Raw genomic sequence first — 25,599 nt, 5'->3', positions numbered from 1 at the left:
AGCTACTTTAGATGCACCAAAAGGTATGTGCTGGCCTCCCATGGATTTTGTTTTCTTTTTCTTCTTGGAACAGTACCAAACCATATTGCAAACCGATCTGGAAAGTTCCTTCAGTTGCAAAAGTCATTTGCCATATGGCAAATGGGACTGCTGCTTAGGAAACACGAGCTCAGATCTGTGGAGGCACAGAGTTAGGCCTATGGCTCTTTGAATCTCAGTCTGTTAGCTCAATTTAACTTCCCTAAACTTTCTGAACACACACACACACACACCCTCCTTTGATGACTAATAGATTTCACACCACCTATATTTTCAGTTTAGCAGTAGCTGGCTGTAAATCTCCTCTCAAGTAGATTTATTCTGCAATTTAACAAGTTCCTTGGCTTAAACCATCTCCTGGCTTAGCTTTGTTTTGATGATGCAATTCGCCCTTCTCTTATGGTAAGGGTGGCCACAATCAATTTTCAGGACTTCAGGGTAAGAGTGGGCAATTTTTTTCAATCTGAAGGTTATACTGGGATTTCCACCCACTTGTGAGGTGAAGTTGGACACTGGTGGTCAAAGCACTGCCTTTGGAGGAACCAGAGAAAGCCAACATCCAACTCAGAGGCCTCAAAAGAGTGCAGAGACACAGATGTGGCCCCTTTGTCCACTCAGAAGCTTTCAATAACCCGAGTATTGGTCTAGCAGCCCATGCTTATGTTCCAATGGGCCAATGCTCTCGATAAGCTGTTAAGCAGCTCGGTAACTGGATGTTAATAGCAAATGATGCTTGCCCCCTACATTGGGTTGCCAACTCTGAGTTGGGAAATTCCTGGAGATTTGGAGATGGAGTTTAGGGGGGGGGGACAGGGTTTGGGGAGGCAAAAGACCTCTGTGGACTATAATGTCAGAGAATCCACCCTTCAAAGCAGCCATTTTCTCCTGGAGAACTGATCTCTGTTGTCTGGAGATCAACCATAATTCCAGGAGATCAACCATAATTCCAGAGACTGGCCATGCTATCCACCCCTTCAAAAGCTGGAAGAAGAAGCAGCAGAGCTTCATCAGGGTAGGCACAGTGGGAAAGGGAGAGGAGCAGCCCAGGCAAACAGAGCAGGGAGTAGGTCACCTCCGTTCTCAATAGTTATGCAGGAAGACCACATTCCATTTTACAATTGTCACTTGCTGGAGCACCTTCTGTAATCCTTCCCCCTCAAAGAAAACAAAGGGGAAACACTGAGTAACCAGACATACTTTGTGCTAAAATAATAACAGTTATAATTAACAGACCCAAAGACTGGACTGCAACAAAAACCACTTAAAGACACCTTTGAAACATCAATTGGTCTAAAATGCAGCTATTCAATTACTATTCAAAGGAAGTCACTTTGGTAGGGTCACCAGGTGCCTCTGAGCAGCAAGGGGGGGCGGTGGAAGGGTGGGCTTATCAGGAGCAGGGCAGAATGCCTGGCACTTAGGCAACATGTCTGTTTGATCCAGAAGTGACATAGACAGCTTTGGGATGTTAAGGGGGATGCTTAACAGAGAGTCAGTTTGGTGTAGTGGTTAAGTGTGCGGGCTCTCATCTGGGAGAACCGGGTTTGATTCCTCACTACTCCACTTGCAGCTGCAGGAAAGGCCTTGGGTTAGCAGGAGTTGTCCTTGAAAGGGCAGCTGCTGTGAGAGCCCTCTCAGCCCCATCCACCTCACAGGCTGTCTGTTGTGGGGGGAGAAGATATAGGAGATTGTAAGCCGCTCTGAGTCTCTGATTCAGGGAGAAGTGTAGGGTATAAATCTGCAGTCTTCTTCTTCTGCTCTGGTTTTGGGGCAAAACTCTATGGTAGAATTAGCTTCCACCATATGAGTTTTTGCCCAAAAACCAGAGCATCACCCCAAACATGCCTACATCACTTCTGGGTCACATAAACATATCACTAATTTCTGGGGTATCTCTCTGTTTGGGGTAATTTGGGGGGCAGAGATGTTGGGCTTGGCAGCAGGAGACCCCCATCCCCAGTTGGGGAGGAGGGCTGGTATCATTACATTTTGCTCATATGATGCCTATTTTCAGATCTTCGTATGGGATATCGCTCCTTCCCCTGTTGAGTAGGCTGTAAGGAATGTATCCATCTCAATAGTTTCAGAAAGCTATGTAAACCAGAATGATTTTGGAGTCATTCAGTGGAGGTTTAAGTGGCAACTTCTGTGGTTTTGAAACAGAAGAGTTGGTTTTTATGCACTGCTTTTCTCTAGCTTGAGGAGTCTCAAAGCAGCTTACAATCGCCTTCCTCTCCCCACAACAGGCACCTTGTGAGGTAGGTAGGGCTGAGAGAATTGTGAGTGGCCCTGGGCCAAATTGATACAAATTAAAGGGACCAATGTTAAAATCAATTAATATACAACATAAATATTACAAATGATCAAAAAAACCCCCATGTATTTCTTACTAATTAGTTTAAAAGCAATTATAGACCCAAATAGAGCCTCAATAAAAATTACAAATTGTACAGTATGAACAATTAGGATCTTATGAGACCCTAAAACAAATGCATTTTGGCATATCCCTCTTTCCCTACTGGCTCAAAGTCAGCCAGCAGATTTCATGTGGAGGAGAAGTGATGAATCAAACCCGGTTCTCCAGATTAGAATCCGCCACTCTTAACCACTATATCACACTGGCTCTCACTGTGCTACAATGTATGGCATAGTCTGACTTTATTCATTGTGTGGCTTTATTGCATTGTTGATTATTTTAATTTCTATCATAAGCCACCTTGGTTTCCACTTGGTTGGGCAAAGGGCATTTTGAAAGTATTTTAAACAGTTAATTATTAAGTTCTGCAACCTACATGACCTCAGATCATTTATTTTGCTTGATTTATTCTCTTTCGACTAGTGGTGGGAAAGACAAGGAGGTAAACACGAACACTAAAACCTTGCCTCTTAACCACCAGAACAATAAGTCAGCTTTGCCCCTAGATTTTATTGCCACCTCCCTTTCCAGCTTTTTTAGATAAAAACTAAGAATCCGGTAAGATGGAATTTTGGAGCCAAGACTACAACGTATTTTCTGCAGTCCCACAGAAATTCAGCACTGACACAGATCTGGAGACAGATGTACCACTCCAACCCACTCATTTTTGGAAGCCATATGCATTTATATTTTCCAGTTCTTTCTCTCTCACTCTCTTTTTTTACAAAGCTATGCCTCATTTCCACTGTGCAATGCCCGCTGTTACAGCTCAAGAACATTGCAACTTCTCATCATTTTCCACATTGTTAACCATTCTTTGGATGGCCTGCTTCCTATCTACCCACAATCTGCTAGTTGGGCTTTATTCTAGGTAGGGATAATTTAGACTGAGCTAAACGCAGGTAGCTGGCTCAATGTTGACTCAGCCTTCTATCCTTCCAAAGTTGGTAAAATGAGTACCCAGTTTGCTAGGGGTAAAGCGTAGATGACTGGGGAAGGCAATGGCAAACTACCCCACAAAAAGTCTGCCAAGAAAATGTCACATCAGGACATGGGTTGGTAACAACTCAGTGCTTGCACAGGGGACTACCTTTATCTTTTTTCAAGGATGGAATCTAGCAGGAGCGCCTTTGCATATGCCACATACTCCTGATGTAGCCAATCCTCCAAGAGCTTACAAAAAAGAGCTTGTATGTTGGGGTTTGTTCTGGAAATTCTTAATGGGATTAAAGGAGAAAATTAAAAGAATATGTGTACTAATAAAATCCCACAAAATTTATGAACCTGGTGTCTAAGCTCTTTCTTTTCCAGGAAGTGTCATTCCCAGAGTAAGATTCAAAAGATTCCTCACACAAACACAGGTTTAGCCTGGAAATAACACAGGTTAACAGATCTCTTGCGCAATGGTGGCTTTCTTCGGATTAGTTAAAAACGTATATAGATTAGGCAAAGTAGCATTCTGCAAGAGTAAGCATGCAGAAAGCAAACAAGGAGGGCATACCAATGGCATGGTGCCCTGTTAGTCGGAAGTGGCTTCTAAGGTCCCCAAGCAACACGAAAGCAATCTGTTCAAATATATGAAGCTTAAATATTGCTGATGCTCTAAGTGCCAGTTTGCTGGCCTTTGCCCGTTTGTGCCCTGCTCAGTGCCGAGTTACTTGAAACTAGAATTGCAGATAATTTCCCAGGAAGCAAAAGGGGGAAATCTCTCCGTTTGAAGGCTTATTCTTGATTTCCTTTCAAAATGTCAGGAATAAATTGCCTGGTTTTGTGCATTATCGGAGCGGCATCTGGCCAGCTACACCTGTGGTCATTAGCGATCTGTGCTTAAATGGAATGAAATGCCTGGTTTGCAATTACTGTATTGATGTCAAACTGACCTGGCCTAGGAATATAAGTGACAGTGGTACATCATTACAGAAAATTGATGGGCAACAGACCCTAACAATTGGAGTGATGGACCCAGGGCTGCCTCAGGTATTAGACTCATAAACTGAAAACTGCAGTTCTCACAAAACATTGTAATGGCACTGGAATCTCTCAAGGAGTTTTGTAGCATGCAGCAGAATTCACTTCTTGGCAACATCAAGAGATGTTTCAAAGGAAAACTGAGGATTCCCTTCCCCTTCCAATTCCTTAGAATTTGGTCTGCCTTGTGGCAGCATTGTAAGAGTCCGAATTGTATTAAACAATTGTGCCGGGTGCGAAGTTGCAGACGCAATCTTAGCCGCAAAGTATGTTTTCTTTGTGGCTTTGACTGCTATCTCATAGGACCTCATAAGCTCTCTATAAGATGTTCTAATCGTTTCGTCTCGAGTACGGCGCCATTGCCTCTCTAGTTGTCTGAATCCTCACTTCAGCTGCTGCAACTCCTGGTTATACCAAGGTGCCGGCCTGGAGCAGTGGCGGAGAGGACGCCAAGGTGTGATCTCATCGATGGCTCTGGAGAGTCTATCATTCCAAGACTCTGCCAGGTCACCCAAGGAATCGCTAGGGATCCCGTAGAGCCATCTGGAACCATTCCGGATCCATCTGGCTCTGCGGGCGCTAAAATACGCTCGCCGCCTAAACAGGCTTGGGGTGGGACATCCACACAAGCCTTGAGGGCATAGTGGTCCGACCATGGCACTGCTGCCGCAATAATATCGTCCACTAAAACTCCCGCCACGAAGATCAAGTCTAACATGTGAGTGGCCTGGTGAGTGGGCGTTGTAACAATTTGGGAGAGTCCTAGTGTCGCCATGGATGACACTAGGTCCATCGCCTGACTGGAGGTCACGTCATCAGCATGGACATTGAAGTCACCCAGGATCAGAAGCCTTGGGTACTCCAATGCCCAGCCTGTTACGGCCACCATCAGGGACGGTAAGGCGCCAGCCGGTGTGTTAGGTGGTCGGTACACCAGCCAGATCGCCAGCCCCTCCCCAACATCCCATGCCATGTAATGTATGGCTGTGAGAGCTGGACCATAAGGAAGGCCGAGCACAGAAAAATAGATGCTTTTGAGATGTGGTGCTGGAGAAGAATCTTGAGAGTCCCTTGGATTGCAAGGAGATCAAATCAGTCAGTCCTAAGGGAAATCAACCCAGACTGTTCATTGGAAGGTCAGATGCTGAAGCTGAAGCTCAAATATTTTGGCCAGCAAATGAGAAGGGAGCACTCACTGGAGAAGATCCTGATGCTGGGAAAGACAGAAGGCAAAAGAAGAAGGGAACGGCAAAAGATAAGATGGCTGGACAGCGTTACTGATGTAACAAACACAAATTTGAGCAGGTTTCGGAGGATGATGGAAGACAGGAGGGCCTGGCGTGACTTTGTCTATGGAGTCACAAAGAGTTGGACTCGACTGTGACTGAACAACAACAAAGAAATATAAAAATTGTAAAAAGGTAAAGGTAGTCCCCTGTGCAAGCACCCAGGGGTGGAATTCTAGCAGGAGCTCCTTTGCATATTAGGCCACACACCCCTGATGTAGCTCTTGAAGGACTGGCTACATCAGGGGTATGCGGCCTAATATGCAAAGGAGCTCCTGCTAGAATTCCACCCGTGCAAGAAACAAGTCATTACCAACTCATGGGGTGACATCACATCCTGATGTTTTCTTGGCAGGGTCTGACTGGGTTAGTATTTGGATGGGACTCCAGCAAGGAATACCGAGATCACAATGTCGAGGCAGGCAATGGCAAACCACCTCTGAACATCTCTTGCCTTGAAAACCCCACCAGAGTCTCCCTGTCAGCTGTGGCTTGATGGCCAAATGTAGTTAGGAGCCTGGCTGCATTCCAAAGAGAATGTGCATGTGTCCAGAAACATTTGTCCCTTCTCAGGCAGAAAACATGCAATGAATGGAAACATTCAGACACCACTCCTATCAAACTGCCCAAACGGTAGAAATATGAATGGAAACATGGCCATCAAGACTGACTACATGAGCAGGAGAGTAAGAGTCAACTTCTAACTTTGCTTCCTTGAGCCTATCTTCTAGTTAGGGTTGCCAAGGCCTCCAATAGGGAACATTTTTATGTGCTCAGAGAGCGTGCAGTGTGATGACATCAGTCTCAAGTGACATCATCGTGCTAGCGACATCACGCACTGGTCACTCTAGGAGCTTCTGGGAAAACTATAGTTTTCCTGGACACTCTAGCAATTTGGGAGGGAAACTTTATGAGTTCTCCTCCCAAATTTCTAGAGCATCTGGGAAAACCATAGAGTTTTCCCAGAAGCTCTTAGACCTGCCAGCGAGCAACTTCACTGGTGCGATGACTTGTGAGTGACATCATCGCACCAGCAATGTTAAGTGGGGATCCCCCCGCTGACCCACTACAGGCCAACGGGTTGGGGATCTCCAGGGCAGGAGAACCCCCGCCCCGCCTGGAAGCTTGGCAGCCTTACCTCTAGTCCTCTTCCACCTCGTTCTCCTCCTTCCTTACCCCCCTGTACCTTCCCTCCTACTGCCCCTTGCATCCTTATGCTGCCTGCTACCCAAACCACCTTCCCTCCTCAGTACTTTGTCCACCAGCCTTGTCACTAAGAGCTGACAATGATAAAACCCTCACTGGCTCCTGAACACCTCTCCAATCAAAAGCACATTCTTCTCCCACCACAGTTGAGGAGGAGGAGGAAGAGAAGGAAGCAATCTTGGTGTGAACCAGCAATCAACATCTGACATATTCCATAACATATTACCGGTTCCTGAATCTCTCAGGCTGACACAATCTGATCACAGCAGATTAGCATTTCATGAAAAGACTTTTGAGGAATTTGGCTACATGGAACTAAAAGACTACAATCCCAAGTAAATCCAGTTCTGTCACATTCATACTGCATCCTGTTTTTATCATTAATTCTTTGAGGACAAAAGGGCTGAGGATCACTCCGTTAGCTTTTTGGCTGAATGGGGACTTAAACGCACAGTGCTGTACATTGTACCTATCAGTTCCCCTGGAGAAAATGGCTGCTTTGGAGGGTGGACTCAGACATTATACCTCCCTTCCACGACCCTTGGTCCTCCCCAGGCTCCACTCCCAAAATCTGGAGTTGACAAACCACATCTTAGATTCTGCAGTTTTTAATGTAGCCACCTAAACGTTCCTAATTTTAAGCGACATAACAAAATGTTAGAACAAAATAGGAGTCGATGGTGGCTCAGTGGTAGAGCATCTGCTTGGGAAGCAGAAGGTCCCAGGTTCAATCCCCGGCAACTCCAACTAAAAAGGGTCCAGGCAAATAGGTGTGAAAAACCTCAGCTTGAGACCCTGGAGAGCCGCTGCCAGTCTGAGTAGACAATACTGACTTTGATGGACCCAGGGTCTGATTCAGTAGAAGGCAGCTTCATATGCAGGAGGGACGGTGGCTCAGTGGTAGAGCATCTGCTTGGGAAACAGACGGTCCCAGGTTCAATCCCCGGCATCTCCAATAGGTGTGATTGCACCTTTAAGACCAACTTAGTTTTATTCAGAACGTAAGCTTTCGTGTGCATGCACACTTCTTCAGACATGAAAGCTTACGTTCTGAATAAAACTAAATTGGTCTTAAAGGTGCAATCAACTCCTATTTTGTTCTACTACTTCAGACCAACACGGCTGCCAACTTGGATCTATAACAAAATGTTAGCAGCTGTGATTTCAAGTTTTGTTTTGTTTTTTAAAACTCCCTGCCCCAGTCTTTTTACTCTCCAAGACAACAGAACACAAATCTCCCACATAAGGATCCAAATATAGAACAGTAGCAATTATGTCTATTTGTCATATCTAATCATATCTAATCCAAACTGGGCACCATGCTGAGTGCAAAACAAGAGGTCCAGTTCTGCAGCTCAACATTCTGTAGCACGAACGGCAGCAAGATTTCAGGACTACTAAAACTGCTCTGCAGGATTAAGTGGACTGTCAGAATAATCTGCATGTGAGGGCAACTGATTGCTCATAGTATCTCTGGCCTACATTCTTGCGGCTTGGCTTGGAACAAAATGAAATTGGCAGGTGCAAGAACCGGAGGCGGAGGGAGGAAAAGGGCATGGAAAAGAGGTACACACACCTTACCAGGCAACAGTTACCCAGTCATAAACTGCAAAAACAGGAGGATGACTAATCCAGGAAATGCAAAGATGAGAGCTTCAATTAGTTCAGTGACAATCACACTCTCAATATTCCATGTGCTTCTCAAGAACTTGCAAAACACCTGCAGTTGGCAACTATGGAATGACATCCATGAAGTTCTCCCACTCACTTTGAAGGGTGAGGCACCTTTACTCCGACCTGATTCTATTCCATGCAAAAACGTAATATGTGGTAACAACATAATTCCTTTCCTTAAGATACATCCAAATACCCACTCTTGTCAGCCTAACAGCAAGACATTCCATCGATTAGTTATCTACACACACAAAGACAGTCTTCATTCTTCATTATTTTGGCTTCTAGAAAGACAGGAAAAAACAAAGGGGGAAGATGTGGATGCAGCAATCAAGATAAAACCAGTCCTGTGTCCCCTCACCCGGGTGATGCTTTACATATTTCAGACTTACAGAACATTATTTGGCACAACAAATTAGGGTTGCCAATCCCCAGTTGGGGGCAGGGAATTTCCTGGCTTGGAGGTCCTCGCCAGATTCAAGGGTATCGGAAAACAGGGGAGTTGAATGTCTGCTGGGCACTCCATTATGCCCTATGGAGACCAGTCCCCATAGGGTATAGTGGAGAATCAATCCATAAGTATCTGGGGCTCTGGGAGGTCTGTTCTTTGAGGTAGATGCACCAAATTTTCAGCATAGCATCTGGTGACTCTCCTCAAAAAACTACCCACGTTTCAAAAAGATTGGACCAGGGGGTGTATGAGCCCCAAAAGAAGGTGTCCCCATCCTCTGTTTTTTCTACTGAAGGCAGGGCATTTAAAAGGAACACTGTCCTTTTAAATATGAGGGCCAGAACTCCCTCCAGGGTTCAATTGTGGTTGTCACAACCTTACTCCTGGCTTCGCCCCCAAAGTCTCCAGATATTTTCTGAGTCAGACCTGGCAACTCTACACAACATTGTTCTGTGAAACTTTGACATTTGACAAAATGAGATGCTGGCCTGGTACAAGTTACCAGGAATAAAGGGGGGAGGGGAAAGGTATCAAGTACTAAGGCCAAATATTAAAATAATGCATTAATAAGAATCTAACTCAAGGCATCAAATAGGATGCATGCTTCCAGTGTACAAAGTCTAATTTCAATGTGCCTGACCACCATGATATCAACAATTAGTGATGTATATGTTAATGAGCAAATATTTCTCCAAAGACAAGCATCTTGCACTACACCCTAGAGCAGGGGTGTTGAACTCATTTGTTATGAGGGCCGAATGTGACATGAAATGTAATGCCAGGTAGCAGAGATACAAACTTTATAAAGGACACAGACAAACAAAATTAAAGGGCAAGAGGTTTAGGATTTTTAAAAAAAAATTTCAATGGCTGATTCATTATTGCATGTTTCTCTTATCGTTCCAAACACACTGTTGCCAGGGAGAAATTTCTTGCAAGATGTTCGTTAAAATATTCAGTAACTTCTGATACCCATAACTTATTGTTTCTTAGTGGCTTTTGTAAAGCCTGCATGGTTGATGTGGCTAAATGCGCCTTCACCGTTGTTATTTATTCTCAGGGGTGGAATTCTAGCAGGAGCTCCTTTGCACATTAGGCCACACCCCCTGATGTAGCCAATCCTCCAAGAATTTACAAAGTTCTTTTTTGTAAGCTCTTGGAGGATTGGCTACATCAGGGGTGTGTGGCCTAATATGCAAAGGAGCTTCTGCTAGAATTCCACCCCTGTTCATTCTTAAATGTTTTCTTGATGTATGGCTCATATGGGCTGTTAAACCTGAAGCAAGTGAAAGTGAAAAGAGCTGAGTTGATCACTTTCTCTTTTCCCTCCCTTCTAGTAAAAGTTATCATTTTGCCAATATGAGCAGAAAAGCTGTTGCTTCTCATAAATGAGCCAAAATGAGACTTTGGAGTTTGAACATGGAACCATGTGTGCTACCACTCTGTGGGCTTTTTTTACTTCAGTGGCCTGCCCTGCCAAGCATCACATCACAGCATAATGCAGCTACACAACCTTTTCCCGGGTGCTGTATCAAGACCTCCACATCGCCCCTATCCGCATTCCCTTTTGTTGCATATTAGCCAGCATTGAAAACTATGTAAAAACACACAAAACGCTGTCAAAAGCAATGATTTGCATCATGCACAAATAAAGTCGCTCATGTTCATTGCTGCCCACTGGGCAGCGCTCTCCGGATTCCACAGTCCCACAAACAGGCAAGTCACGAGGGAGAAGGGAAAGGAACAAACAAAAACTAGCAGCAAAACAACCTGACCCCAAAGAAAAGCCGTCTTTATCCACAGAAGTAGCAGTCGCTTGAAAGCACGAACCCAACTTCAAGATTTCAAGAAGGGCAAGAGGTTTAGGAAGTTATTTTTTTTAAGTCAGAGACAAGGAGGAGATTGTGCTGTGTCATTGCGATAAGAATCAAATAATGTTAATACTATGGTTTTAAAACTGCCATGTCATGCATCCTGGCAGCCACACGGTCTCTAAATTCCACAGCTAAATTGTATACAGCGAAGATGAACACACCTGCCTATTAAAATAAACACATCTTCCGCTCAAGAAGCCAATGAACTGGATAACTTCACCAAGAGCACAGTCCTATGCAGTTACTTCAATATAAGCCCACTAAAATACATAGATCTAGAGTGCAGTAACTCTGCACAGAACGGCACTGCCTGACTCCTTTGGACTGCAGCCCTCCGTTACAAACCGATCAATGTAGTATATTACTCATTGCTGCACATCAGAAGATATTGGATTTATATCCCACCCTCCACTTCAAATCTCAGAGTGCCTCACAATCTCCTTTATCTTCCTCCCCCAACAGACACCCTGTGAGGTAGGTAGGGCTGAGAGAGCACTCCCACAAGCTGCCCTTTCAAGGACAACTCTGCGAGAACTATAGCTGACCCAAGGCCATTCCAGCAGCTGCAAGTGGAGGAGCGGGGAATCAAACCCGGTTCTCCCAGATAAGAGACCACACACTTAACACTACACTAAACTAAACTGGCTCTCAGACTTAGCACACTTCCAAACTCATCCCAGAAATTTTTATCACACCACATTCTGTGTAATATTCCACAGGATTGACAAAGTACAGCAAACCTACATCAAATACCATTGGGGGGGGGGTGTCAAATGGAAAGAAGTCCTATTGACCTGCATCTTGACAAATTAACTTTCCTTTAGATAAAAGGGTCATAGTTTATACTGAGTCAGACCATTAACCAAGCAGAGCTTCTCAAAGGTCTCAGGCAGGAGACCTTTCCGGCTCTTTTAACTGGGGAAGTCAAGGACTGAACCCTGGACTTTTTGATGCATTGCATGGGGACTATCACTGAGATAGGGCTCCTGCCCAAAAAACCATCAAGTACTAGGATGTTTTTGGAGGTCATGAATTCACAGGGTCACCATGAGTCAGAAGTGACTTGACAGCACTTAACCGTGCCCACATGCTTGCTTGATTAAGAAGATCCCTTCTTATCATAGGTTGGATCCAAACAGCCTTTTTGCTCCATCTCACCCAATTCCCCTCCTTATTGCAGCTCCCCTCCCACAAGGCTTTTGTTCATGCAGATCCCCAGGAGGAGAAGGTATACCAATGGAAGAATACTAAGGGAAGAGTGGTCATAAGAAATTGTATGATTAGGACCTTGATAAGCATATTACAAGTTTATGTATTGGAATACTTGGTTATGCAAGAAATCCATCCGATGAAGAGTAACAAAACACTAACATCGACCTAGGAGCCATGTCGTGATTCTTTTAGACAAGACCCTTTGAATTTATTAACTTTAAATTTCACCACTTCTTTTGAGGAGTCAGAGTGTTGACCCAGGAGTGGAGGAGGGAGGAGGAGGAAGAAGAAGAAATTGGATTTATATCCCAACATTCACTCTGAATCTCAGAGTCTCAGAGCAGCTTACAATCTCCTTTACCTTCCTTCCCCACAACAGATATCCTGTGTGGTAGGTGGAACTGAGAGAGCTCTCACAGCAGCTGCCCTTTCAAGGACAACCTCTGCCAGAACTATGGCTAACCCAAGGCCGTTCCAGCAGCTGCAAGTGGAGGAGTGGAGAATCAAACCCAGTTCTTCCAGATAAGAGTCCACTCACTTAACCACTACACCAAAACAGCGTATCTTTCAGTGGATGGGATCCCTGCTGTTCTATTATCCTTCAGCCTTGTTGGGCTTGTATGAAATGATATGTGATAATAACTTGCCCATATATATGATTATTGTAGTTTATTAGTAAGTAAGTTGTAGTGGCAATAATTTGTTGAAGTGTCTTAGCCACAGTGGGGGTTTTTAAATATTTGTACTTTGAACCCATAATCCTGAACATAATGTTTGTCATGGTTGAAGGAGATAGTTTCGAAGGGTACCCATGGTGGTCTCCATTAGGACAGCTAGATTCCAGTCAAGTAGTGCCTTAGGAATCAAAAAGATTTTCAGGATATGAGCTTCTGAGAGTCAAACCTCCCTTGGTCAGATACACTAAAAACTTCTTGGTGTCTAATGTGCTTCTGGACTCAAATCTAGATGGTCAAAAGAGACTCCCTTTTTCACCAGTAGAAAAGCCTGCTGGATCTAACCCAAACAGTATTGTTCACATGCATTTCAAAAGGTCTGGCCTCTTGGAATGAATGCATGTCCTAGGGACTAACACAATGAAACGAAGGCTTCATGAAAAGAATATCTGACAGGTCTTCTGTAGGCAAAGCCTTGGATCCTATGAAGGGGCAGCAGAAGACTGATTTTCTCCATGTTCTTCTCCACCACTGCAATCCCTTTCAGCCCATAAAAAGAGTATTCTAGAATTACTGGACCAATAAGGACAAATAGCCATATAGATCAGGGGGTGCTATGAGAAGAGGAAAACATGCTGTCAGTGCAGCTCTGGGATTTCACTCCTCTCCTCTTCCTCCTCCTCACTGAAGCTTCATAACCAGTGTTCCCTCTAAGCTGAGGTAATGTGAGCTAGCTCACAGTTTCTTTAGCCTCTGGCTCACACATTTTTGTCTTAGCTCAGGAAAAATGGCCCCAGAGTAAACTTATTTATGCAGTAGCTTACAACTTTAATGCCAGTAGCTCATGAAGTAGAATTTTTGCTCACAAGACTCCACAGCTCAGATGGAGTATTGTTCATAACCCACATGGCTTTCCATCACTTTACCTCATACAGACCGGTTCTCAATGAGTTCTGACTCACAGAAATAAAGTGACTGGGTGCAGGTGGGAGCTAGATCTCAGACTTGTGCATTATTAAATTATTAAGATGACTACCTGCAGTATATAGATACAACAAGGCACAGGAATTTACACAACTAGAACATGAATTAGCCCTGAGTGTGAAAGTTCTACCCAAATTCACCAGGCCAAGCCTGATGACATGTGGGAGGGTTGGGGGATGGGAACATGGGGAGCATATGATATTCGCAACACAGCTGAAGTCACTATATCTTTTCTGTGTAGAACCTGAAAGCGACAAATGGGTAGCTCTAGGACTCACTGAAACTCTGTGGTAAAACCATACACGTTTCTGGAGATTCCTAGAGCTACTCATGTGCACAATGGCAACAATCAGCAGGAGAACAAGGGAGGTCTGTCAATCCTAGTTCTATCCCAGCCTCTTTGATTAATTATTGACAAGAGCTTTTCTATCTTCCCTTAATGTGTTGAGTCCACATCTACCTTGGCTGCAATCCTAGGAACACTTTCCTTGGAGTAAGCCCCACTGAATAAAATGGGATTTATTTTTGAGCAGACCTGCTCAGGAGTGGTTCTCTTGTCCCATTGCAATGTATTTTAACTGTTTAATTACATATTTAAAAAAGAAAACCTACATCTCTGAGAGCTGGTATATTTTTCTTTAAAAATGAAAGGTGGACCTCTCCAGAATATACACTCTGGATTATATCCAAACAGTTTGCCCTAGTGCCAGTCAACTGTGTGCCACTAACCTCCCTAACACTACATCCTGTCCCCAGGGCTTTTTTTGTAGAAGAAACCCAGCAGGAACTCATTTGCATATTAGGCCACACACCCTGATGTCACCATCATTCCACACAGGGTTTTTTTGTAGAAAAAGCCCAGCAGAAACTCATTTGCATATTAGACTACACCCCTGATGTCATCATTGTTTCACACAGGGGTTTTTTTTGTTGAAAAAGCCCAGCATGAACTCGTTTGCATATTAGGCCACACCCCCTGATGCCAAGCCAGTCAGAACTGCATTCCTGTGTGTTCCTGCTAAAAAAAAATCCCTGCCTGCCCCAATTTAAGCTCCAAACTTGGAGTTTAATTTAATCAAGGAACTTACTGAAAACAGCTTGGTCCAAAAACTGTTGCAAGGTTGGAAACAGTCATCCTGTTCTCAGCGTGGTGCTCAGCAACTCTCCTCAGGAACCGGCAAAGGTACTTCAGGAGGCTATAGTGGGCCTCAGGCAGTTGCCTCAGGAGCTCTCTCAAAACGTTAGCATTCAGGCCATCATTTTGCTTGTCTGGAAATATGGAAGAAGAAAAAGGCAGACAAGATTCTAAACACCAAATAAGAACTGGCAGGAAGCTAATGGTGCTTTAGGCCCAAAGGTCAAATTAGTATGTTGAGAACACAGGCGTGTTGAGTGGACTTATGCACAATAATGTATTTTATACAGTGAAGCATTGTGCATCTGAGGTAGCTGTGGTGTGGACTACCTGGGCATCCATAGTCACAAATCTAGATTCAGCCAGAGAAGTAATCATGTGGTCATTTCACCACGAATCAGTCTGCATCTGAGCAACCTGTGAGGGCAGACTATGAAGGCAAAATGGCCTGGGGAAAGGGCCACACTCCCTTCCTGGATGAACACCCCAATGGAGGAAGGACTGACTGATGGTGAGTGCTGTGGTTCTCACATGGGATGGTCCCAAGGGAAACAAGGATAGTTAAACTGGGGAACTCACTGCCACAGAATGTGGTGATGGCCACCAACTTGGTAAGCTTTAGAAAGGGGAGTTGACAAATTCATGGAGGAGTCATGATCAGTTTTCTCTCTGATGTAGCCAATCCTACTAGAGCTTACAGTAGGCCCTGTACTAAGAGCCCCATAAGCTCTTGGAAGACTGGCTACATCTTGGGTGTGTGGCCTAATATGCAAAGGAGTTCCTGCTACAAAAAAAGCCCTGAACAACTTTAATGCCAGTAGCTCACAAAATAGAATTTTTGCTCACAAGACTCCACAGCTTTGAGGGAACACTGGTCGTGATGGACACCTATTCCCTTCAGTACAAGAGGGATATATCAGTTGCTGTTGTGTTCAGCCTGCTTGTGGGCTTCCTAGAGGCAGATGACTGGCCGCTGTATGAATGTTGGATTTGATGGGCCCTCTGGACTGATCCAACATGGCTCTTCTTATGTTCTAAGAAGTCTCCTGTAGGGTAAGGTGAAGTTCATCTTGTATTGGGTGTCCCTGGATGACTCAAGGCCTGTCTTGTGTTCTGCAAGGACATTCCTTGCAAAGCACCCTTGGTGGTAGTGGGGGGCAGCCCCCAGGGTATAGCCTTAATGGCCAGCCCATTCCTGCTGAACTAGCAATGATAGTATGACCCATACAATGATGCCTTTATGCCCTACTATGTTGAACTACCACGCTATCCATTCCATTTCATTATCGCAGCCTTTCTTCATAGAGTTCGTGGAATTGTACATTGCATTTATGACCCTATAAAGGAGGGAATGAAGAAAACCAATCCATCACATACTACTGCTTGTCTTGCCCACAGATGAAAACATGCTGTAGCAGTAGCTGGGAATCGGTTCTAGTAGGCTCCTCCCTTGTTCTAAGTCTCCTTCCTCCAGATTCTACCTGCCTAGGTTGGTCACCATCGGTGACAACTGGAAGGACAGCACAAAAATCATACACAGCTGTGTGAATAAAGGCACATCTTAAAAGAAATTCCACACCTGCAGCTGAACTATCAACTTCCTATTGTACACAACATTCCTGTCCAAAATACCACATTCATAAACGGCCCCAAAGTTCAGATTTGGATAGCAATAAGTTTTTAGGATGGAAATTCTAATGCATGGGAAGTCAGTTTTTGGCATGGAAGTGCCCCCCCCCCTCCCTTACACAATCTCTGTCTGCAACAATAAGAACATAAGAAGTGCCCTGCCGGATCAGACCAGTGGTCCATCTAGTCCAGCATCCTGTCTCACCCAGTGGCCAATGAGTTCCTCTGGAGGGACAACATATGAACATATGAAGCTGCCTTATACTGAATCAGACCCTTGGTCCATCAAAGTCAGTATTGTCTACTCAGACTGGCAGCGGCTCTCCAGGGTCTCAAGCTGAGGTTTTTCACGCCTATTTGCCTGGACCTTTTTTTAGTGGAGATGCCAGGGATTGAACCTGGGACCTTCTGCTTATAAAGCAGATGCTCTGCCACTGAGCCACCGTCCCTCCAACAGGATGTTGTTGATGTTGCCTCCTGACTCTGGCCTGATGCTGCCTCCTGGCTCTGGGATTCAGAGCTTAGTGGAGGTTCCCCTCAGTCACCACACCTAGTAGCCACTGATAGACATATCCTCCATGAATTTATCTAATCCCCTTTGAAAGCTGTTTATTCCAGTAGTCATCACCACATCCTCTGACAGCCAGTTCCACATTTTTTTTTGAAGAGCAATCCGCTTTTATTCCACAGCTCAAGTCAGCACACTACTAACAGGCATATGAGCAAGGACGGACAGCGTTGTTGATACAATCCTGAAGTCTTGCGCTCACCCCTCCACTCTGTCACCACAATCCTCTCCACAGGGGAAAGCACTCTATGCTCTTGTAGGGGGACGGATGGACAGCTGGTCGCAAACAAATGAGAAACGCTAGACAGCGCTTTAGACTTTAACAGAGAATTTTACTAGTGAGGCATCTTTCGTTAATGGAGTTTGGACTTCGCTCTGCACAGCTCTGTTAGGCTAGACCATTTGCAAAACGGCATTGCTTCAAGACCTCACTGGAGCCCTCACACAGCTTCAGGTCAGACTGGTTCTGGACACGCTCCAGGAACGGCTTCATTTTATACCGGCAAGGGGTATATTGAGACTGCTGCGCTGCTGTCTGGCCTGTTTGCACTCTCTGCGTGATGATATTAGCAAGCCAGCAAACAAATGAGAGGCAAGTACCCCAGTCCTTGGTCAGATGCTCTGGGGTCAAGCTGAGTCCCAACAGTAGGGTAGCTGGTGCCTCCGGGATTTGCATCAGGTGCTTGGGTGAAGAGTCAGTCCTTTGTGCTGAGCACAATGATGTGAGATGCCACCACACAATGCCTGTGTGTCAGGGGTCACCTACGCCAATCTAATCTTTGGTATGATCCTAGCTTGAACATGTGACTTTCAAACATTAGGAGTGGTGTAAGGAAAGCCATGGGGACCGTGGATCAAAACATTCCCATTTCAAATCCAAAAAGCTTCTAAATAAACCCAAGTAAAGCTAACTGGAGATTGAGAGGCAATCTAATTGTTCTCAGACATGTTCTCAGACATGAACCAATTTGAAACCTCGCTGAGTCTTGCATGCTACAAGTGCTTATCAAATGACAGGATGGGAGATTAGACGACGAGGCTGCTCTCTTGTGGCTGGAGGCTCATGGCGACAGCTATTACACATCCTCAAATCAATGAACTCAACAGCTGTTACATGGATATGGTATCCTTTTTTTAAAATAGCAGAAGAGGTTAAAGCAAGCCTTTCTCCAATGAGAACTGTTCTAAATAAATGAGTCGGAAGAATGGGGTAGAAGACTGTGTGAGAGAAGGGCAGAACACACCGGCCAAAGGCCACAGAGAAAAAGATGATATTGGATTTATATCCCACCCTCCACTCCGAAGAGTCTCAGAGAGGCTCACAATCTCCTTTACCTTCCTCCCCCACAATAGACACCCTGTGAGGTGGGTGGGGCTGGAGAGGGCTCTCACAGCAGCTGCCCTTTCAAGGACAACCTTTGCCAGAGCTATGGCTGACCCAAGGCCATGCTAGCAGGTGCAAGTGGAGGAGTGGGGAATCAAACCCGGTTCTCCCAGATAAGAGTCCGCACACTTAACCACTACACCAAACTGGCTCTCCAGAGAAAACAACTGAAAAATTTCCCCCAGCTAATAATATCAGACTTTTAAATTGATCCACTTTGATGCTTTCTGGACAACCAGGCCGCAGCCTTGCTGCCCCGCCCGCCTCCCCCCACAGCACCCCGCAGCCTTGCCACCCCACCCCCCCGCCATCGACCAGCTGATTGGCGAGGGAAACCATGGCAGCAGCAGCGAGCAACCTGCTGAACACTTGGGGAGGAAGCAAGGACAGCACCGCTTGTTCAGTGGGTCGCTTACTGCTGCTGCTGTGGTTTCCTCAGCTGATCGGTGGGGGTGTATGTGAGCCTTTAAAAAGCCTGGAAGATGCTTTCCCCGGCCTTAACATTGTAAAAACGGAGGGAGGAGGAGGCACCATGGGGGGGGGGGGTGGCAGAGTGGTGGGGTGGCGAGGCTATGCGGCGCTGCGGGGAGGCTGAATTTGGTGCCCCCACCCTGCCGGCCCTGGGGCTGCGGTGGGCCAGCTGGCTCTGGAGCCGGTCCCTGGTGCCAAAAAGGTTGGGGACCACTGGTCTACAGAGACACACTGAGGTTATAGCAAAACTGGAGTTTACACCAAGGACTTCTAAGTCAGCACAGTAAACCAGCTCTTCAACGACAAACATCATTTGTTTTCAGAAAGTCTTAGACTTACAAGGCCTAATCTATTCCACAAGGGAAATGTCTTTTCTGGCCGTCTCCCTGGTTAGGAAATGCCTTGGAGAGCTAATTGTCTCCCGCCACCTCCTGCCGACACTTGAGCTCATTTGGTACTTTTCCAGTTTAATGAAAATCTTTTTTTATCCCTTGATGTTCTTAACCCACAATGTTCTTCTTTCCCTCAGGCATAACTATTCTGCAGCCACAGCAGTTGTAATCAACATCTTCAGCCTACTGGAACAAGAGGAGTCTAATTCGTTTGTCTCAGCTTCCTCCTATTCTTTACAGAACAGCAAATTTAAAGTTCTGAACAATGCAAGAGCCACATCATGACTCAATAACACGCGACGCTGCCTTAGACTGAATCAGACCTGTGGACCATCAAAGTCAGTGTTTACTCAGACCGCCAGAGACTCCCCACGGCCTCAGGCGCAGGTTTTTCACATCACCTACACGGGGCTGGCCCTGCCACTAGGCAAACTAGGCAACTGTCTAGGGCGCTGGCCTCCTGGGGGGTGCTAAACTGGGTGCTGCCTCATGACTCAGTGATGTTATCAGAGTGGGGGGGGGGCAGAAGTTAGACTTGCGAAGGCTGCCAGACAGCCTAGGGCTGGCCCTGCCTACCTATGGCCAGATCCTTTCGCTGGAGATGCCAGGGATTGAACCTGGGACCTTCTGCATGCCAAGCAGATGCTCTGTCACTGAGCCATGGCCCCTCACTATGCAGGACTATCTTCCTATTCAAACATCATGATCCCAGTACTCACCTTCCACCTGCTTGAACGCAGGTTCCCTCTCCATTTCCTTATTTTCTCTACCTTTAGTTTGCCTCAGGAGGAAAGGCGCAGAAAAAAGTCACACAGATAGGAGATCACGAAGAAAAGCAACAGCTCCGTGCACAAACACCTCTACTTTCAATTCCAATAAAGACTAATTCTCCCCCAAAAATGTATAAATCCAATTTACTGATGGCAAAAAATTATTTTGACAAATCCAGGTTTGCTCAATGTATGCAGAGGATACATTGATCGTTGGATTGAGTGTGAGCAAGTTATTTGTTGAGTGTGAAAAGTGAAGCATAATATCGGCAACAAAACTGTAGCTTGGATAAAGCTGTAATGCGAAACAAGAACACAGACAGGTTATGCCTGTAAGCTGGTGTTGGTTGGTACTTTAACTTGATGCTGAAGTATCCTCTGCATACATTGAGCAAACCTGGATTTGTCAAAATAAATAAAAACGAATTACATTTCTCAAGGCCTTGGAAGTAGCAACCTTGTGCTGTACTCAGCTGTGGATTTTCTAAGATTCTCCTTGCATGTCACTAACTCTAAAAAGTTCTCTTTAAAGGGCAGCTGAGGACTTCTGATTGCCAGCTGACAGATGTGCTAGAGAATAAATATGCTGAAAAGACTCTGGTTCTGTCTAAGCAGCATGTTGATTGTGGGGAGGGGATGCCACTTGGCGGGAGAGCATCTGCTTTGTATGCAGAAAGTCCCAGGTTCAGCCCCAGCCAGCATCTTCAGATAAAAAGGACCAGGCAGTAGGTGATGTGAAAGATCTCAGCCTGAGACTGTCAAGAGTTGCTGCCACTCAGAGAAGATGATACTGACCTTGATGGTCAAAGAGTCTCATTCAGTGTAAGGAAGGCTGACGTGCTCAGTGGGAGAGCATCTGCTTACCATGCAGAACATTCCAGAATCAGTCCCTGAGACCTTGGAGAGCTTCTGTCAGTCTGAGTAGACAGTACTGACCTTGATGGACCAAGGATCTGATTCAGTAGCTTCATGTACTCATGTGACTGCAGCCTGTACAAGGGCATTCTCACAAGCCGGTCTGAGGTGACAGGTGGGATAAAGCAGAGGGTATGAGAGATCCCTTACTTCACCAGTTTCCCAACAGAAAGACTCTCAGCCTGCATATCTTCTCTCTACAGCCTCCTTCTCAGATGTTAACAACAGCAGCACAACCAGAAGCTGCTCTCATGGATAAAAGATTCCTCAAATGAGGCTGTACCATGGATCTAGTCATGGACAATGGCCACCATGAGAGTAATGCTTCTGTGTACACATATGATATGTCCTCATGTAGACAATTCCAGTTCCCATATTGTAGAGTTGGGAAAATTCAGAAGACAACTGAGATGATTGAGGGGTTGGAGCAACTTTCGTGGAATGGCTAAAGAGTGGACAATACTGACCTTGATGGACCAATGTTCTGATACATTATAAGGCAGCTTATTAATGTGTGTTCAGGGAGATTCATAATAGAACACAAGACCATTAGAGAAGCCATCTTGGATCAGGCCAATGGCCCATCCAGTTCAACACTGTGTCAGGCAGTGGCCAAAATTCAGTTGCTATTAGAAGATCCACCAATGGGACCAGAACTCTAGAGTCCCTCCCACTGTTGTCCCCAAGCAACAAGAATACAGAGCATCACTGCCCCAGACAGAGCGTTCCATATATACCTTGTGGCTAATAGCCACTGATGGACCTCTGCTCCATATCCCCTCTTAACACTGTCTATGCCTGCACTAGCCACCACCACTTCCTGAGGCAGTGAACTCCATGAGTTAATTGCTGCTGATTGCTGAGGAGTGCCTCTGCTCCACCCTCTTTGCATTTTGAGCTGCGCCTTGCCAAGGGCGAGAGCTAAAGGGCTCTTGGCCTGTGGCTCTTCGCCTAGGGGCTCTCTAAGGGCCAGGAACCCAGATCCCTGATTTCCTTGTTCTCCAAATAAGGTAAGTTCCCAATAAGGTAAGTTGAGGTAAGGTAAGTTGACCCTCCAGAAGGGGAGCCACTTAAACAAACAGCATTTAAAGAGGACTGTATATTTTAATATATATATATATTTAATATATATAATGAAGATAGAATGCCAGCAGGGGGTTGGGGGCTTTCCAGTGTTTTGCACTGAGTGTCACATGTATGACTATCTGCCCAAAGGACAGAAGTCTTGGGTGTGTGCTCGATGCAAGGAGCTCCTGGTCCTCAGGGAACGAGTTCGTACCCTTGAGGCCGAGGTGACTGCCCTGGAGAAGCAGAGACGGTCAGTTAGGCACTTGGGGAAGACTCTCGGGGGCGTATTAGATGAGCCCCGCTCTGAACGTAGCAGCCCCGTTGCTGCCAGAGAGCGAGAGGGTCGAGAGGGAACAGGGCACCGTGCTGAGGACAAGGGGAATGCGCCCTCAGAAGGGACCTCTTCTTCGGTTGGTGAGTGGGAATCCTTTCGCGCCAAGGAACCATCCCTGAGCAGGGGGAGAGGGGGGGTTTTGGTAGTTGGTGATTCGATCCTTAGGCAAGTAGACAGCTGGGTGGCGAAACCGCGTACTGACCGTATGGTGACTTGCCTGCCTGGTGCGAAGGTAGCGGACATTACGCGTGTAGTAGATAGACTGATAGACAGTGCTGGGGAGGAGCCTGTGGTCGTGGTGCATGTTGGCACCAACGATGTGGGGAAATGCAGTCGTGAGGTCCTGGAGGAAAAATTTAGGCTGCTAGGCGGGAGACTTAAGGCCAGGGCCTCCAAGGTAGCCTTCTCAGAAGTGCTACCTGTTCCACGTGCAGGGCAGGAGAGACAGGCACAAATTAGAAGTCTCAATGTGTGGATGAGACGATGGTGTAAGGAGGAAGGGTTTAAGTTTGTTAGGCACTGGGATGCTTTCTGGAACAAGCGGGAGCTGTACAAAAGAGACGGTCTCCACTTGTCCCCGGATGGAACCAGGCTGCTGGCGCTTAAAATCAAAAAGGTGGCAGAGCAGTTTTTAAACTAAATCTTGGGGGAAAGCCGACAGGAGATGAAATGTCTCTGGTTCGGGAGGGCTCGTCTCAAAGAGATGAAGGGTTAGCTGCTATTTTTCTACCGGGTAACAGACCAGAGTTGTCCACTGTGAAGGCGACAAACAATATGGACTGTCTGCCAGAGTCTCGAGGTGGCAGGAAGAAGGTGGCGGGCCTAGCTCGCCTGGGAAATTATAGATGTTTGTATGCAAATGCTAGAAGTGTTCGAAGTAAAATTGGTGAATTGGAATGTTTAGTGTTGGGAGAAAACATAGACATTGTGGGAATTTCAGAAACTTGGTGGAATGAGGAGAATCAGTGGGACACGGTGATTCCTGGATATAAGCTATATCGGAAGGATAGGGAGGGAAGGGTTGGAGGTGGGGTGGCTCTGTATGTCAGAGAGGATATACGGTCCAGTAAGACTGAGGTCAGAGAATTAGATTCACTTTTAGAAATGCTTTGGGTTGAAATAGAGGGCCCAAAAGGAAATTTAACTATGGGAGTTTGTTATCGCCCACCAAATCAAAAGAGAGAGGACGATTATAATATGATGGAAGGCTTAAAGATAGCGGCTAAACGTAAAAACTGTGTCGTAATAGGTGATTTTAACTACCCGCAGATTGATTGGGTCAATATGTGTTCTGGTCAAGAGAAAGAGATTGAGTTTCTTGATGCTCTCAATGACTGTGCTATGGAGCAGATGGTCTCAGAACCTACCAGGGGTGGGGCGATCCTGGATTTGGTCCTAAGTAATGCCCAAGACTTGGTGAGAGATGTAAAAGTGATTGCGCCACTTGGGAGCAGTGACCATAATGTTATTGATTTCACCGTTTGTATAAATAGGGAGTTGTCCAAAAAGACCGCCACAACCACGTTTAACTTTAAAAGGGGTAAATACACTGAGATGAGGAGGCATGTGAGGAGGAAACTGAAAGGAAAGGTACATACGGTCAAAACCCTTGGGGAAGCTTGGACGCTATTTAAAACTATAATCCTAGAAGCTCAGATAAAATACATACCACAAGTTAGGAAAGGCACAAACAGGCATAAGAAAAGGCCTGCGTGGTTAACAAACAAAGTAATGGAAGCTGTAAAAGGTAAGAAGGACTCCTTTAAGCGGTGGAAAACCAGTCCAAGTGAGATTAGTAAAAGGGAACACAGGCTGTGGCAAATCAAGTGCAAGACTGTGGTCAGGCAGGCAAAAAGGGACTATGAGGAGCATATTGCAAAAAACATAAAGCCCAACAATAAAACTTTCTTCAAATATATTAGAAATAGGAAACCAGCCAGGGAGGTAGTGGGGCCCTTGGATGACCATGGGATAAAAGGATTACTGAAGGAGGATAGGGAAATGGCTGAGAAGCTAAATGAACTTTTTGCCTCCGTCTTCACTGTGGAAGACGAGAACTTTTTGCCCACCCCAGAACCACTAATTTTGGAAGGGGTGTTGAAAGACCTGAGTCAGATTGAGGTGACAAAAGAGGAGGTCCTACAACTGATAAACAAATTAAAAACTAATAAGTCACCGGGTCCGGATGGCATACATCCGAGAGTTCTGAAAGAACTCAAAGTTGAACTTGTGGATCTTCTAACAAAAATCTGTAATCTTTCATTGAAATCTGCCTCCGTTCCTGAGGACTGGAAGGTAGCAAATGTCACCCCCATCTTTAAAAAAGGTTCCAGAGGAGATCCGGGAAATTACAGGCCAGTCAGTCTGACTTCAATACCGGGAAAGTTGGTAGAAACCATTATCAAGGACAGAATGAGTAGGCACATTGATGAACACGGGTTATTGAGGAAGACTCAGCATGGGTTCTGCAAGGGAAGATCTTGCCTCACTAACCTGTTACATTTCTTTGAGGGGGTGAACAAACATGTGGACAAAGGAGACCCGATAGATGTTGTTTACCTTGACTTCCAGAAAGCTTTTGATAAAGTTCCTCATCAAAGGCTCCTTAGAAAACTTGAGAGTCATGGAGTAAAAGGACAGGTCCTCTTGTGGATCAAAAACTGGCTTAGTAATAGGAAGCAGAGAGTCAGTATAAATGGGCAGTCTTCGCAGTGGAGGACGGTAAGCAGTGGGGTGCCGCAGGGCTCGGTACTGGGTCCCATGCTCTTTAACTTGTTCATAAATTATTTAGAGTTGGGAGTGAGCAGTGAAGTGGCCAAGTTTGCGGATGACACTAAATTGTTCAGGGTGGTGAGAACCAGAGAGGATTGTGAGGAACTCCAAAGGGATCTGCTGAGGCTGGGTGAGTGGGCGTCAACGTGGCAGATGCGGTTCAATGTGGCCAAGTGCAAAGTAATGCACATTGGGGCCAAGAATCCCAGCTACAAATACAAGTTGATGGGGTGTGAACTGGCAGAGACTGACCAAGAGAGAGATCTTGGGGTCGTGGTAGATAACTCACTGAAAATGTCAAGACAGTGTGCGTCTGCAATAAAAAAGGCCAACGCCATGCTGGGAATTATTAGGAAGGGAATTGAAAACAAATCAGC

The 25,599-nt window shown here is 45.6% G+C and overlaps 1 protein-coding gene and 1 non-coding gene across 3 annotated transcripts in view; both read right to left on the bottom strand.

Annotated features, from left to right (window-relative positions):
- The window catches only part of FAM13A (family with sequence similarity 13 member A), a 220,659-nt gene that overhangs the window by 175,709 nt on the left and 19,351 nt on the right, over positions 1-25,599 (bottom strand). For both annotated transcript variants that reach the window (XM_060247061.1, XM_060247062.1), the window contains one exon: positions 14,873-15,053. In XM_060247061.1, coding sequence (XP_060103044.1) covers positions 14,873-15,053 — 181 coding nt within the window. The remainder of the gene's footprint in view (positions 1-14,872; positions 15,054-25,599) is intronic.
- On the bottom strand, positions 16,926-16,992 carry TRNAI-UAU (transfer RNA isoleucine (anticodon UAU)). The gene has a single exon. It is a non-coding gene; the product is annotated as a tRNA-Ile (tRNA).

This window comes from Heteronotia binoei, chromosome 9 (assembly GCF_032191835.1).
Source record: "Heteronotia binoei isolate CCM8104 ecotype False Entrance Well chromosome 9, APGP_CSIRO_Hbin_v1, whole genome shotgun sequence".
Lineage (NCBI taxonomy): Eukaryota > Metazoa > Chordata > Lepidosauria > Squamata > Gekkonidae > Heteronotia > Heteronotia binoei.
Note: the sequence above shows the minus strand (reverse complement) of the source record. Positions and strands in the feature narration are given on the sequence as shown.